The following is a 14,977-nucleotide window of genomic DNA, read 5'->3' on the forward strand; positions in this document are numbered from 1 at the left end:
TTAGTCTTTCTAAATTGTCATTGTCTCTTCTCGCAATGTGGCCAAAAAACTTTAAAACATTTGCAAGACACTGAGAGGAGAGTCTGGTCTGCATGTTTAGCTCTTCGAGAATCGACTGATTAGATCTGTGCTCCGTCCACGAGACGCGTAGCATTCGTCTCCAGCACCACATTTCGAATGCGTCAATCCTTTTCCTATCCTCTGATTTTATTGTCCATGTTTCGGCACCGTAACTGAAGATTGAAAAAATGAGTGTCCGTACCAGTCTCATTTTGAGTTTTTTGGATAAAGAGCGGTCCTTCCATATTTTTGACAGTCGACTCATCGCGTTCTTGGCCATCCCTATTCTTCTGCGAATTTCCGTATGGGAGGAGGCTGCATTGCTTAAGGAAGATCCTAGATACGTGAACTCGTCTACTTTCTCGAATTGATTTAGGGCGCCTGTTGTTTGGAGGATATTCGCGTGGTCCACAATCATGATTTTTGTTTTCTGATTATTAATCTTGAGCCCACACTTGTTGCTTTTGGTTTCTACTCTCTTTATCAGTCTCCACATCTCCTCTTCAGATGTTGCTATCAGTGTTGTATCGTCTGCGAATCTTAAGTTTGAGATTTTTTTTTTGCAATGGAGATGCCGCCTCTCCATCCATCGAGTGCGTTCCTCATTATGTATTCTCCATATCAATTGAACAGGTCTGGAGATAGTATGCACCCTTGTCGTACACCTTTGCTGGTTTTGAAGGTATCAGATTGCTGGTTTTCAATTCTTATTTTAACTGAGTTATCTTCGTATAAGTTTTTAATTAATATTGCCAAATGATCTGGAACTCCCATCTCATGAAGTACTGTCCAGAGAACTTCCCACTTCACACAATCAAATGCCTTTTGGTAGTCTAGAAAACAGATTATTATTGGAATTTTAAATTCTCGGGCCTTTTCTATGAGCTGCCGCATATTAAGGATTTGCTCTCTCGTACCCTTCCCTTTGACAAAGCCTGCTTGTTCTTGGGGAATTTGTTTGTCTAAGTATTGTTGCAAACGGCGTTTAATGATTCTTAGTAATATTTTGCTTGGATGGGAAATCAGTGAGATGGTACGATAATTACTACACTTTGTAGTTGTTCCTTTTTTATGGATTGGTATGCACAATGATGGGCGCCATTCTCTGGGCCACTTTCGGCATCTCCAAATTTTATTACAAAGTTTCCACATTATGTAACATCCTTTGTCTCCCATGTTCTGAAGGAGCTCTCCCGTGATATCATCGCAGCCAGGGGATTTATTCTTCTTGAGGTGAGTTACAGCTTCTTCAATCTCGGACAGCAGAATTTCAGATTCAGGGTTGTATGCGATGTTTTCGAGGGCTGAAGTGTGGCCTAGATTTACGTGTTCTTCCCTGTAGAGCTCTGAACAATAGTTTTTCCATGTTTCCAACACTCTGTCGATATCACTTATGATAATACCATGTTTGTCCTCTATTGCATAGTTCTTGGGTTTAAATTCTCTCGCAAGAATTTTCACTTTCCGGAAGAGGTCTTTGGTTCCATTTCGATATCCGTGATTTTCTATTTCTTGACAGATTTCAGAGATGTATTTTTGTTTGTCTTTTCGGCATCTTCGTTGAATATCTCTGGAGAGAGCTTTATATGTCTGTTGATCACAGGGGCCAACTTTAAGTTGCTTTCTTTGTTCAATCACTTTCCACGTGTTTCTGCTGATCCACGGTTTAATGGTATTATTTATAGATGGTTGGCGACATTGGTTCACTATTGTTACGATGGTTTTTTTAATATCTGTCCAGGCTTCATCCACACTTTGTTCTGCCTGATTGTTCTCTATTCTGGTTAGTGCTGGTTCAATTCTCTCTTTAAAGGTAGCTAATTCGGGGTCCGTTAGCCTAAAAGAACGGGGAGAAGCTTTATATATATATATATATATATATATATATATATATATATATATATATATATATATATATATATAAAGTAGTTAGGTATTACTGACTGACACGTTATGTAAAATAAAGTTTTATTTTGGGGTTGCAGTCATTAATAGGGCAGGACAGTGAAACTCTTTGTTCTTTATCAAGCTTTCGCAAAATTTATTTGCTTCTTCAGAATATGCTAAAATATGGTATTAGTAAATACAATGAAATTAGAATTAAATAGTATTGTATAAAACTAGTATAAAAACTTACAACGTGAGGTTAATCCATTAAATTTTAAAATTTACAAAACATTAAAACTTAACTTATTAAAATTATATAGTTATCTAAGTACAATATTTTAATTTTATTTAATTTTGTACAAATTCAATATGACATTGATTATGTTGATGTTTGATTTATGTCAGAAAGACACTCGTTTCTGTTTATTATATTTTTTGTTGTTGATAAATAGCTCTTGATTGTTATTATGGTTACGTACAAAGTGGAGCCAAATATGAATATTTAAATTTTAGATTTTCTGACTATAAATACTATAATTTCAAAAAATTTAAATATTCATATTTGGCGCCACTTTGTACGCAACCATAATAACAATCAAGAGCTATTTATCAACAACAAAAAATATAATAAACAGAAACGAGTGTCTTTCTGACATAAATCAAACATCAACATAATCAATGTCATATTGAATTTGTACAAAATTAAATAAAATTAAAATATTGTACTTAGATAACTATATAATTTTAATAAGTTAAGTTTTAATGTTTTGTAAATTTGAAAATTTAATGGATTAACCTCATGTTGTAAGTTTTTATACTAGTTTTATACAATAATATTTAATTCTAATTTCATTGTATTTACTGATACCATATTTTAGCATAACCTGAAGAAGCAAATAAATTTTGCGAAAGCTTGATAAAGAACAAAGAGTTTCACTTTCCTGCCCTATTAATGACTGCAACCCCAAAATAAAACTTTATAAAACTTTATTTTATATTATATATATATATATATATATATATATATATATATATATATATATATATATATATATATATTACATATACGTCTGTATGTTTAATGCAAGATACCCAGAAAGCCTTTTCCACGTATTTCAAAGACGGCAATAATAAACTTTGTAGAATAAATAAAGGAACAATCGCCGCATATTTCGTAATAGTCCGTGGCAATTCCTTCAACTAGCAAGATCAAGAAAATGTATCGGCTAAAACAATACCCACAAGAATAATATCAACGTAAAGAACTGAAGGCGTGGTGAAAGAGTTCGAAAAAACGCGGCAAGGTTGCATATCTGTATAAAACAGGAACTTTAAGATATATCTAATAAAAGTTGTATCTCACGCATCAGTTATATTCCAGTTTCGTATTCAGGTGACAGATCCAGCAATGAAGCTCGTGGTAATTGTTTATATATTTTTTATTTAGTTATATAACGGAAAAGGGGTGGCGTTGGTATGTCGGTTGTTGATTAGGGACAAAAAATTATTATAATGACACAATTATATTAAATATATTATAATTTATTTCAGTTTTTGTTCTTTTATATTTTATTCAATATATTTTTAATTTATTATTGTCTTTACAACAGTATCTTAGTAGTATAGCAGCTTTTATTAAGTATATAGGTAACAATGAACTATTTATTGTTACCTATATATAGCATAACATTATTATTATTATTATTAATATTTAATGTTCTAATTGGAAAAAAATATCTTCATTTGTTATATTAGAAACAAAAAAAAACTGATTTTTCACGTTTTCCTTTACGTACTGACAATTTAGATATCAGTTATTATATATTTTATAATGAAATAGTTTTAAAAATCTGTGTTCGTCGGTAAATTTTATTTAATGATAGTTTATTCTATCAGCGCATTTTATTCGATCAATATATACCATTACTCCACGTTTTTATGCTCTACCTTAAATACATAAACCAGTTTCACCTTTATGCCCTCCTAATGGACCAATAGCACAACTTCTCACTGACATCTTACTAATGCTTATAATTTAAACAACAATACGTACATTAAAAATTCGTTTGACTATAGTTATTTTATTAATATTTTTCGAATACCACAAAACTATGTGTTAGTTAGTTTTGATCTTCTTGTATAGTTTATTTTTATGAACGAGAGAGTAATTAGCATAATTTTAACTGGTAGCTCCGACCACTCCATGGGCGTGCTCAAGATTAATTGAAAAATTACTTTGAATAATTGTAAAAAATAAATGAATTATTTCAGTGTTATAAAGTGTTATGTGTATATAAACAAAAGTGACCTCTTTTATCACACACTATATATTAGAACTGACTGGCCCACATTAAAAAGGGTTTTAAAAAATTCACATTTTTTTTAATTTTTAAAAATTACAAAAGAGAAAAAGAGTTTTTAAAACCGTCTAAGGTATGTTAAATAGATGAATAAAAATATTAATATAAAACTTACAGCTACTTGTTACAAATCCAAATCAGATTCAGAAGATGAACTTTCAGAACCAAGATTTATAATAACTGGCTCGATCATTTTATCAGTAATATTGTCCAGCTTCCACATTTTTTCCTCTTCTTTAATAGTGTGATTTACTGCCTTTTCCCAGTTTTCAGGTTTTACATTATTTACGGCCTCCAAAAACAACTGTTTAACATCATGAATTTTAAAAGTGGTATTTTTTCTTGAAACTTCACTTTTTATCTGTGCCCATACCAGTTCAATCGGGTTTAATTCACAATGATATGGTGGGGATCTAAGTACTGTCATTCCACGATTTTTGGCAATTTCATCAATTTCGTATTTTTTAAATTTTTCTTTATGAAGGACACACAACGAATAAAGTTCCTTTCTTATAGATCCGGGATGGTACGTAATATTTTTTGAACTCAGCCAATTCTGCAAGTCTTTTTTTAACCACTTGGTTGTGGGCAGTCCTTCTATAAGTCTGGAGTGATAACTTGTATTATCCATTACTATTACACAGTTCTTAGGAAGAAGATCTATCATTTGTTCGAACCATTCTTGAAAGACATCAGCGTTCATGTCTTCATGGTAGTCACCGGTACGAGTTGATTCAAAAGTTAATAAACCACCTTCAACAAAACCGTCTGAACTGCCAATGTGTACTATTATCAGCCTGCGTCCCTTTCCTGATGGTGGGTTTAAACCAGTAGATAAGTTATTTACAAAAGCGTGCCTTTGACTTGTAACAGTTTCATCCTGCCAAAATTTATTTGGTGTATGACCCTCGTTGATCCATGTTTCATCAAGATAAAATATTTTTCTTTTTTGGTTTCTCATTTCCTTTATGTTTCTTAGAAAATGTCTTCTCCATATGACAATATCGCTTCTTTCTAATAAAATAGACTTTCTGGAATTCTTTTTCCAGCGGAAGCCTATTTCTTTTAAAAGTTTCCATAACGTACTTCGACTCATTTCTGGGTAATCCTTATCATCTCGAACTGAGACAAGAACTTTATCCAATGTTGGAAATTCTTGTCTAAAGAAGAATTCATGCACTTTCCGTCGAAGTCCTTCTTTAAAATGATATTCTATTTGAAATTTTGGTTTCCCTGGAGCATTACGTGGCATTTGAAAACTACCACATTTCTCTTCTTTAATAACTCTGTAAATCGTAGATTTCCCAACACCAAGTGTACTGCTAACTAACTCAACGGTCTCATCAACACTTTCACATAAACGTTTGTCTGTAAATGATTTAAAACAATTAAATATTAATGTTTTTTCATTAACTGTTAGAGGACCAATTTTTCGGCGTTTACACGGCACTTCCAAATTTTCCATAACACTAGTATACACAATAAACTGCACCTTGCAACTGAAGTACCTACTTTTAGTGAACTGTTAAGAATTTTGAATACGCCACTTGGACCTTCCTATATACAAAATGGAAAAACCCGCTATCACATTTTCTGTGGAATAAGTTTAGAAGGTAATTATCTAGTCAATTACTGTCGTAGATTCCTGGAATTAAAGAATTAAATGTTTGATTGTTGAAACCCTTACTTCGTGGAATGCACTCATTTCAGATAAAATAAAACGTTTTATTTTATCTAAAGAATTAAACTTTATTTTGCAAATAGATAAAATAAAACGTTTTATTTTATCTAAAGAATTAAACTTTATTTTGCAAATAGGTAGGTACTTATTAAACTTTTTTTTGATCAGATAAAAGGCATATATCGAGCACAGTTTAATTAAATCTTGCCCAAGTACTTTCGATCCCTAGATCATCTTCAGGGGCATTTCGTCAATTGTGGCCTATCCGGCAAGAACAAGATGTCATAAACATATAAATGTACATTACACTACACTACAAATGGACAAACAAACACTTTAAAATAATTTAAGGAAGGCTACATTACTTGAAGAAACCGGAGACAGAATGGCTCCTGATCTAGATCCAGATCAGGATCCATTCTGTCTCCGGTTTCTTCAAGTAATGTAGCCTTCCTTAAATTATTTTAAAGTGTTTGTTTGTCCATTTGTAGTGTAGTGTAATGTACATTTATATGTTTATGACATCTTGTTCTTGCCGGATAGGCCACAATTGACGAAATGCCCCTGAAGATGATCTAGGGATCGAAAGTACTTGGGCAAGATTTAATTAAACTGTGCTCGATATATGCCTTTTATCTGATCAAAGTTCATTTATTCGAGCATTCAACCTTATATTTATTAAACTTTTATTGGTTATATATAACCAATAAAATAAACATCTTACATTTCTTGCAAATTCATTAGTACGTGTTAACCTCCATCACTCCGACACTGGCAACCTTATTTAGGGATTAGTAACCCTCACAACTATTGTATTCTATTCTGCTCCAACCTTTATACCTGGTGGTCATACTCAATTTAAAATTGTTTTCCTATACACTTCTGTAAACTTGTTGACAAATATCTGTTTTTCATTGAGTCACCCGTATCAACAGTTTAGGGATTTGCATACATAATTTATTGTTTTATTACTCTCTCATACATAAAAATACACTATAGTTCCTTTTCATATCATCACAGCTATCCATACCTTATTGGCGGCTGCTCTAAAAGATCTACTGAGCTGCAACTATACCACACTCTTAGGTTTCTCACACTCTGAATATTGCTCCACTTTTCATTGATATCTTCTGATGTTAAGATTTCTTCTCCTACTTCTGTTAGATTTGAGTTGACTTTTTGAATCACTTTTTAATGTATTTCTCGAGTCTCACGTGCATTCTAGCTATCAGCGGAGTTGATATCTGCTCCGGGGTATGCTTTTACTGCTTTAATTAAGTTTTTGTATCTATTTTTGACTAATATATAGTCTATTTGATTTCGGACTATGCAATCTTTGTTGTCTGCAGGAAATCTCCAAGTGTATAATCTTCTGTCGAGTAGTTGAAACATTATGTTCATTATTGCAAAATTTAATTTTGGCAAAAATCCACTAGTCTATCCCCTCTTTCGTTTCTGTCACCTAGTCTAAATTCCCTAACATATTCGTCAATGTTTCCTCTTCCGACTTTAGCATTAAAGTCCCCCATTACTATTATAATGTCTTCTTTTTTAATAGATCTTAAAATTGTGTATAACTCCATGTAAAAATGTTCTATCTCCTCTTCATCCTTATCCGCTGTTGGTGCGTATACTTGAATTAATGACTTAATGATTAACTTGATCTTTTCCTTCCCGACCGGATCTTGGTTTCCATTTTATCTGCGTTAGCCATCAACATTGATGTTGCCCATCGATATTAAAACCTTTCTTCATTTCCTAATCTCCCCAGAGGTTTAGAAAGCCGTTTTGATGTAAAGAAAGTTTTGATGTAACCTCTCTATTCACCAATTTACCATTGGTGAATAGAGATGCTACATTGGCATTACAATCAGATTTCACAACATACTACTATTGACTTGTTACATTTCAAAAACACTTATCAACTTTGCTTTTGATTTTAATATTTTTATATTTAATGGTGTCTTTTGTAAACAAAATAATCATAATTAACATATACAATTCACAGTGGAGGAAGAGGTGAACGATCCTCTACCATTCCTTGACATGAGAATTTTTACACTCTAAGGAGTACAGATTTTTAGTAAATCGCTTTTTTACGGCCCTCCCCCAAATCGAGGGTAATTTTTTTGAGGAATCCGAGGAGTAAAAGTGGTAAATTCTTTTGTATCTTTATTGGGGTCCCAAAACATTCTCAGTAAAATTCAGCTTGTTAGCAAATTGTTGCTTCAGCAAATAAGCCGTTGGACTGTTTCTAAGTCAATCTCACGAAATTTTTACAAAATTCTTCGCCTTTGCTGATCTTTTTCCTTTCCTGTCTTCGAAAAACTTGTGTAGTTCTTTTCTTTCATCTTTATTCACCTTTACCATTCATATAAAGAGTATCTGTCGAAACCTGTCAATGTTGTGATCGATGCCTACAATTACAAGCTTTCTAACTTTAACAGTTCTTTATTTGAGTAGATTTAGCATGTGGGATTATAGGTTATGTTAGATTAGCAAACATATCTAAACTCAAGAATATCTAGGTAACAAAGTACAGTAACAAGAACTTTTACTTATTGTTGGTTCATATTAAGAATATTTTTTTTTTTACTTTTTTTTACTTCTAATTTTTTCTTCTCGCTATATATCTATTTAATGCTGTTCTGAAGCAAATACTGTAACAGTATACGTTGCTAAATAATGAAGAAGAAAAATATATATTGTATTATTGTTTCAGCTTTGGCTCCTAGCCCTCTCCGGCTACATCATAGTTGTCCAGAGTCATCTTCAGACCATCGTAGCAAACCCAGGAGGCATTGGTGGTATATATAAAGGACCTGATTCAGAAACGATAGTTAAAGGCCCAGATGGCAGCGTAATCACTTCCCAAGAAAAAGGTGGCCTTATAGCGACTGAACAAAAATTAGAACCCATCGTAGCTGCTGAACCTGCTGTCTTTGAAGTATCTCAACCAATCGGTCCTGAATATATAGAAGATGGTCGTGTTATTCCGTTGGGATACTCCGAAACGGTGATCGGGCCTGCTGGACCGTCTTTGGTTGAAGATGGGTACATTGGACCAATCGTACAATCCAATCCAGTTAGCCCAACTCTAGTAGCGCCTTTGGAACCATTTATTCCCGGTACAGTAGCTCCACCAATACAATCAGTAACTCCATTTTTAACCACTAGACGTCTAGACATTGAAGGAACTGTTGCGCCACCTTTAGCGCCGTCTATACATCTTGTTGCTCCATCTCCACATTTACATAATATCGCTCCATCAGTAGTACCAGTGGCTCCAGCTGTACAACCTATAGTTCCAGTAGCAGTACCGGCAGTCCCTGTAGGACACAAGGTTGATATTGTTGAACAAGATCCACATATTATCGAAACAAAAATCATAGATGCTCCTGCCATTGAGTCCAAGGAATCTACTGACTTGGTAGGTCCTTCTGGAAGCATTTCTACAAGAGGATCCGAATCTGTAGTGTCTGGACCTGCCTCGACTACCATTACAAGTAATTATAGATTTATTATAACGTCTTCTTAATTATTAATAAATTAAAAGTATAACAAACTGTATACTATCTAAATCCCATTCTTCATAAAAGATCATTTTAATAGTTCCTAGTACAAGATTATCATCTAGATACAAGTTCACACAACTATAAAACTAAATAGGTTTAAATATGTTTATAATAAATGTTTTCTTCTTGCAGAAACCGCTAAAGTAATTGTGGCTCCTCCAGTAGTAGCAGTACCAGTGATCAGACCAGTTGTTACTCCAGTAGTACCACCTGTGCACTCCCCACCCCTTGTCGAAATTAACAACGAACTACCTTTAGCATCGAATGGTCCAGTAATTTATCCATCAGTAAGGCCTATAGTGTCGTCCACAATAGCTCCACCAATAATATCGTCAACCGTTTCTCCTATCTCAGTTTCTACGGTAGCTCCACCAGTTATAGGACCTGTTGTATCTACTTTGGGTCCACCATTACATAAATATGAAGGACCTCATGTTGCAGCAGTACGACCAATCCATGTAGTACCAGGCAGTACAATTTCACACCCACAAGTACCAGTTTTTGCGACAGGTTTATTAACAGGAGAAGAATTTGAGGGTGTCAGACCTTCAGACATTCCTCATATACCTGTACATTCTTCGACGGCAGTACCTTATCCTAGACAAGGCGTTCTAGCAACAGCTACTCCAGGAATCGTTGTGGAAGATGAAGGTGCTAGCGGTTTCATTCACCCTGGTGGTGCTTACCCTGGAGTACTTTCAAGTACATTATTTCCAGTAACTTCCACTATTTCCCCACTTAGTTATGACCAGCAGCATATAAATGGACGTTTTGGTGGTCAAATTCAGCCACAAAATATTATTCCTCCTGAAATACCTTCTAGTACTTTAGTACCTGTATCTACTACAGTTTCACCACCTGGTTACAATGAGCAACGTATACATGGACAATTTAGTGGTCCAATTCAGCCACAAAATTATAACAATTATAACCAACAACATATACATGGGCACTTTGACGGACAAATTCCCACCCACAATATTATTCCTCCTGAAATCGGGATTCACCGAAAAGGTATTAATGTCGATGAACCCAAAGCTCCCGGATTGATTAACCCTCCTTCTTTACAAGGAATAGACAACGACAACATACAACGAGTTGATGAAGAACCGACAATTTTAGACCATAATATACAAAACGGTTATTACCATAACGAATATTTAGTCGGCAACACCGAAAATGATTATAACTTAAATAGACCTTTGCTTAGCAACACGAATCCTATACAAAATAGTTACCAAGCACCCGTTGCACCTCCTGCTCAAGTCGATGTAGCCGCCTTATCGGCCAGAGCTGATTCCCAGCACGATTACGAGGATCGAGCCAGTACAAGCTTATGGAATCGGTATGGAAGGAAGACAAGGAATAGAAAGTATTAATAATAAGTATTATTCTGCGATTTTAAGTACTAGTCACGGTTTTTCAAAGAGGTGGTGGGTTTTTTATAACTGTTGTTTTTATTTATTGTAAATGTATTAAATAAAATTTTTTTTAACTGTTTTAAATCTATGAGGGTCTACCTCTTTTCCTCCTTCCTATTGGGCTCCAATCCGAAATCTTTGCTATCCACCTTGTATGATCTGTTCTTCTCACATGTCCATACCAAATTAATGGTATGGTATGGTAAGTATGTTATTTATAAACATAAATGATGTATCCTCGATATGTTACCGACTTACTAATAGTGGTATTTTCCTTTTATTAACTTCCTAGTCCCATATTCAGTATCGTTCTTAAAGATTAAAACATCCAGGAAAGGTTGTATGTTATTATATTCCTTTTCCATAGTAAATGTTATTGTGATATCCATGAGGTCATATTGACAATATAAAGTCCACCAACGTCAAATTTTTTTTATTTGAATTTGCCAAAAAGTTTTCCTTCCTTGGATTTATTCCAAAATTCATTAATCGGCTATATTGGCGTCAATTTATGCCCGAGTGTCAAACTGATGGAAGTTTCTTACATAAAATTGGCCGCACGTTCTTCTGCCTTGCTCAGAATTTTTCTACATCTAACGGTTCGTGAGAAAAAATTCCAGTTGTATGCCTATATGTCCTGAAAATTTCGTGATTTTTTTCCTTATGATTTACTACGGAATCACAAACAGGGGAATTTTACTGTCATCATGGCATGTGGTTTTCTTTTTAAAGACGAATCACATGCTATGATTTTTTCTGAAGAAATATTCTCAAGTTAAAGTTGATTTCATGTAATTGAATGAACTATCTTACATAAAGTCGTCCCAGAAATGATATTGTCAATTGATAATTCAGATGTATATGTCTGAGTTGTCAATATAAATGAGTCTGATAAAATTAAATTATTAGAAGAATTTTTCTCCAAGTAACAAAAAAACAAAATTTCTTTAATTTATTTGTTTGTGTTTTAAGAAAGATTTCCGAAGTGGAAATTGAAACATTAATAAACTTAAAACATTTTTAACTTTAATTGTGACTAAGTCCGTGGTTTTCCGAGTTTAAAAACTAAGGATAACTATGTAAAAATAATGGAGAATGAAGAAAAATTGTAACTGAAGCTGTATGACTAATATCTGCAATAAACGAATCGCAGGAGATCTAAGAGAGAGTGGTAATAAGTTCACCAGGAAGGGAAAGCCTTAATGATTCCACTTTTAGAACATATTCTAGGGTCTAATCTTCTTCTTCTTAGCCTTCTGTCGTCCATGTTTGGACATAGGTCTCTCCCAACTCCTTCCATCGGTCTCTATCCTGAGCAACATATTTCCAATTTGTTCCGGCTATTCTTTTAATGTCATCAACTCATCTCATCTGTGGTCTTCCTCTTGGTCGTTTACTTTCGTAAGGTCTCCAATGTTGTATTGTAGTATTCCACGTTGGTCTTTTTGTCTAGCAGTGTGGCCCGCGAAGCTCCATTTAAGTTTGGCAATTTTTGTTGCTATGTCCTCGACTTTTGTTTTGGATCTTACCCAGTCGTTCCTCTTTTAATCTGACAGTCGTATACCTAACATTGCTCTTTCCATTGTTCTTTCTATTGTGGCTAGTTTATTCATGTTTGCCTTGGTTCGGGTCCAGGTTTGACATCCATATGTCATGATAGGAAGGATGCATTGGTTGAACATTTTGCTCCTCAAGTATTGGGGTATTTTGCGGTTCTTAAGTATCCAACTAAGTTTTCCAAATCCTGCCCATGCTAGTCTCGCTCTTCTAGTAATTTCCGCACTTTGGTTCTCTTTGTCAAGTCTCAGGATTTAGCCTAGGTAGATATATTCCTGGATTTGTTCTATCTCACTGCCATTTATAGTTATACGTCTGGGGTCATCTGTGTTTGTTATTATTTTTGTCATTATTTCTAGGGTCTAATAGAGCTAGCAAATTGCTTACACGTGACTTGAGACGGTATTCACTTTGCCACTAGAAGCCCTCTCAGCTCTGTAAAAGGGACCATCATAAACGAAGCAAGTCTCTCAGAAAGGTTTATCTGAAAAATATTTTTCTGAGTTTAAGTGCTGTGGCTTAAGTTTTTTCTTTCGAATTATACGACGCAAATGTGCGAGAAACATTTTTCAGAGCACTTAAAAGTTTATAAAAAAATTAAGGACATGGCAACTTAAATAATATTGTAAGCGTTAGAAAAATGCTCAATGCTCAATCAAGTTGTAAATCTCTATAGGAAGATAGTTTAAGCACTCTCTTTAATTTAATGTAATGAAGTAATGAAAAAAGTATATAAGTTGGGCAGACAACAAAAAATCCTTGGTTATATAAACCATCCTTTCTTACTCTTCAAGATAACGAAGAGAAAGTCCAGCAATGTAACATTACAACAGAATACCAAATATCGAAATTATGTATCTCTGTAACATTCTGAATATTGTACAATAAAACAATTAGAGAAGACAAGGATGGTACCAGCATGTTAGGCGAATGGATATGGATGGGATCAAACGCCAATGATTTAAATAAAAGAAGAACAACAAGGATCCTTATTTTATCATGTATTTTTTCATGTCATTTATTTTAATAAGTAATAATCTACGCATTTAGCTATTAAATATTTATTCAATTTGTAACGAAATGTAATTGCAAAAACGTAAAAATAATAATAAATCAAGTTCTTTTAACCGTAGCACATGTTTGATAAAGGTATTTTAAAAAGAAATAACTCATGTAGAAGCATGTGAAGCCAGAACAGTAGCAGAAAAAAGTATATCGCAACCTTGTTCATTACGTATTGTACATTTTTGTAAACATAGTGGCATTCTGGGTGGAGTTTCTTCTCATTTGGAAAAAATCAACCTGACTTCACGCTTCACTTCACCGAGGTCAATCTAACAAACATATGTTTGTCACGATGAAAAGAAATGTACCTAGTGATTATATATACACTTCTCCAAGAAATTAACGCACCAATTCAATAAATCAATTTTATTTGTAAACAGGCAAAGAATAAAAATAAAACTTCACCAGATTTATTCTACATTTTATTAGTAATTATACCAATTTGTCTAATCATCAGAGAATGTTGAAGTACAGGAGAAAAAAAAATAAAACGGAAAATTCTAAAAAAATAATGATAAGAAAAGTAAACTAAAATATGAAAAAGTCTTAAAGTCTTAATAACGAGTGTTTCCACCTCTACTACTTATAACAGCCTCACATCGTTGGCCCATACTTAAAATTAATTGCCATATTTCATTTTGGTGAAATTCCATCGGACTGGCTAAAATCGATCTTTATTCCTCTACCTAAGAAACCAAACGTTAAGAAATGTAGCGATTGTAGACTCATTAGTTTAATGAGCCATGCCGTTAAAATACTGTTGCATATTCTTCTAAACCGAATTAACAACAAGTGCGAAGAAATAATTAGTCAAGAGCAGTTCGGGTTCCGGAGATGCCTTGGAACTAGAGAAGCACTATTTTCTATGCAAACACTCCTTCAACGATGTTGGGAGGTAAGAAAACCCGTATATATGTGCTTCATTGATTTTGGAAAGGCATTTGATCGCGTTCAGCATACCAGACTAATTACCGCCTTGCAGAGCATCCAACTAGATGAGAAAGACATCAAACTTATTTCCAAACTTTACTGGAACCAAACAGCCATTATTAATACCAACAACAGAGAATCAAAGCCAATCAGTATTGAACGAGGCGTAAGACAAAAGACAAGGCTATATACTATCTTCCACCCTCTTTAACGTGTATTCTGAGAATCTATTTCTTCTTCTTCTTCAGTGCCTTATCCGGTCCGGATGTTGGCGATCATCAAGGCTATCATGGTTTTGTTAACTGCTCTACGAAACAGCTCCGCTGAGGTCATCCCAAACCATTTTCGGAGATTTTTCAACCACGAGATACGACGGCGTCCCGGTCCTCTTCTGCCAAATACTTTACCCTGCATAACAAGTTGAAGAATTCGATATTTTTC

At 34.1% G+C, this 14,977-nt stretch overlaps 1 protein-coding gene across 1 annotated transcript; it reads left to right on the top strand.

The window, feature by feature from the left end:
• The first annotated feature begins 3,130 nt into the window (after positions 1–3,130).
• Positions 3,131–11,068, top strand: LOC140449174 (uncharacterized). The gene is made up of 3 exons (XM_072542324.1): positions 3,131–3,367; positions 8,711–9,494; positions 9,696–11,068. The coding sequence occupies exons 1-3, from the start codon at positions 3,356–3,358 to the stop codon at positions 10,940–10,942; spliced, it is 2,043 nt and encodes a 680-aa protein (XP_072398425.1). The 5' UTR covers positions 3,131–3,355; the 3' UTR covers positions 10,943–11,068.
• Positions 11,069–14,977: the final 3,909 nt, after the last annotated feature.

The sequence above is a fragment of the Diabrotica undecimpunctata genome, chromosome 8 (genome assembly GCF_040954645.1).
Source record: "Diabrotica undecimpunctata isolate CICGRU chromosome 8, icDiaUnde3, whole genome shotgun sequence".
In the NCBI taxonomy this organism is placed as follows: Eukaryota; Metazoa; Arthropoda; class Insecta; order Coleoptera; family Chrysomelidae; genus Diabrotica; species Diabrotica undecimpunctata.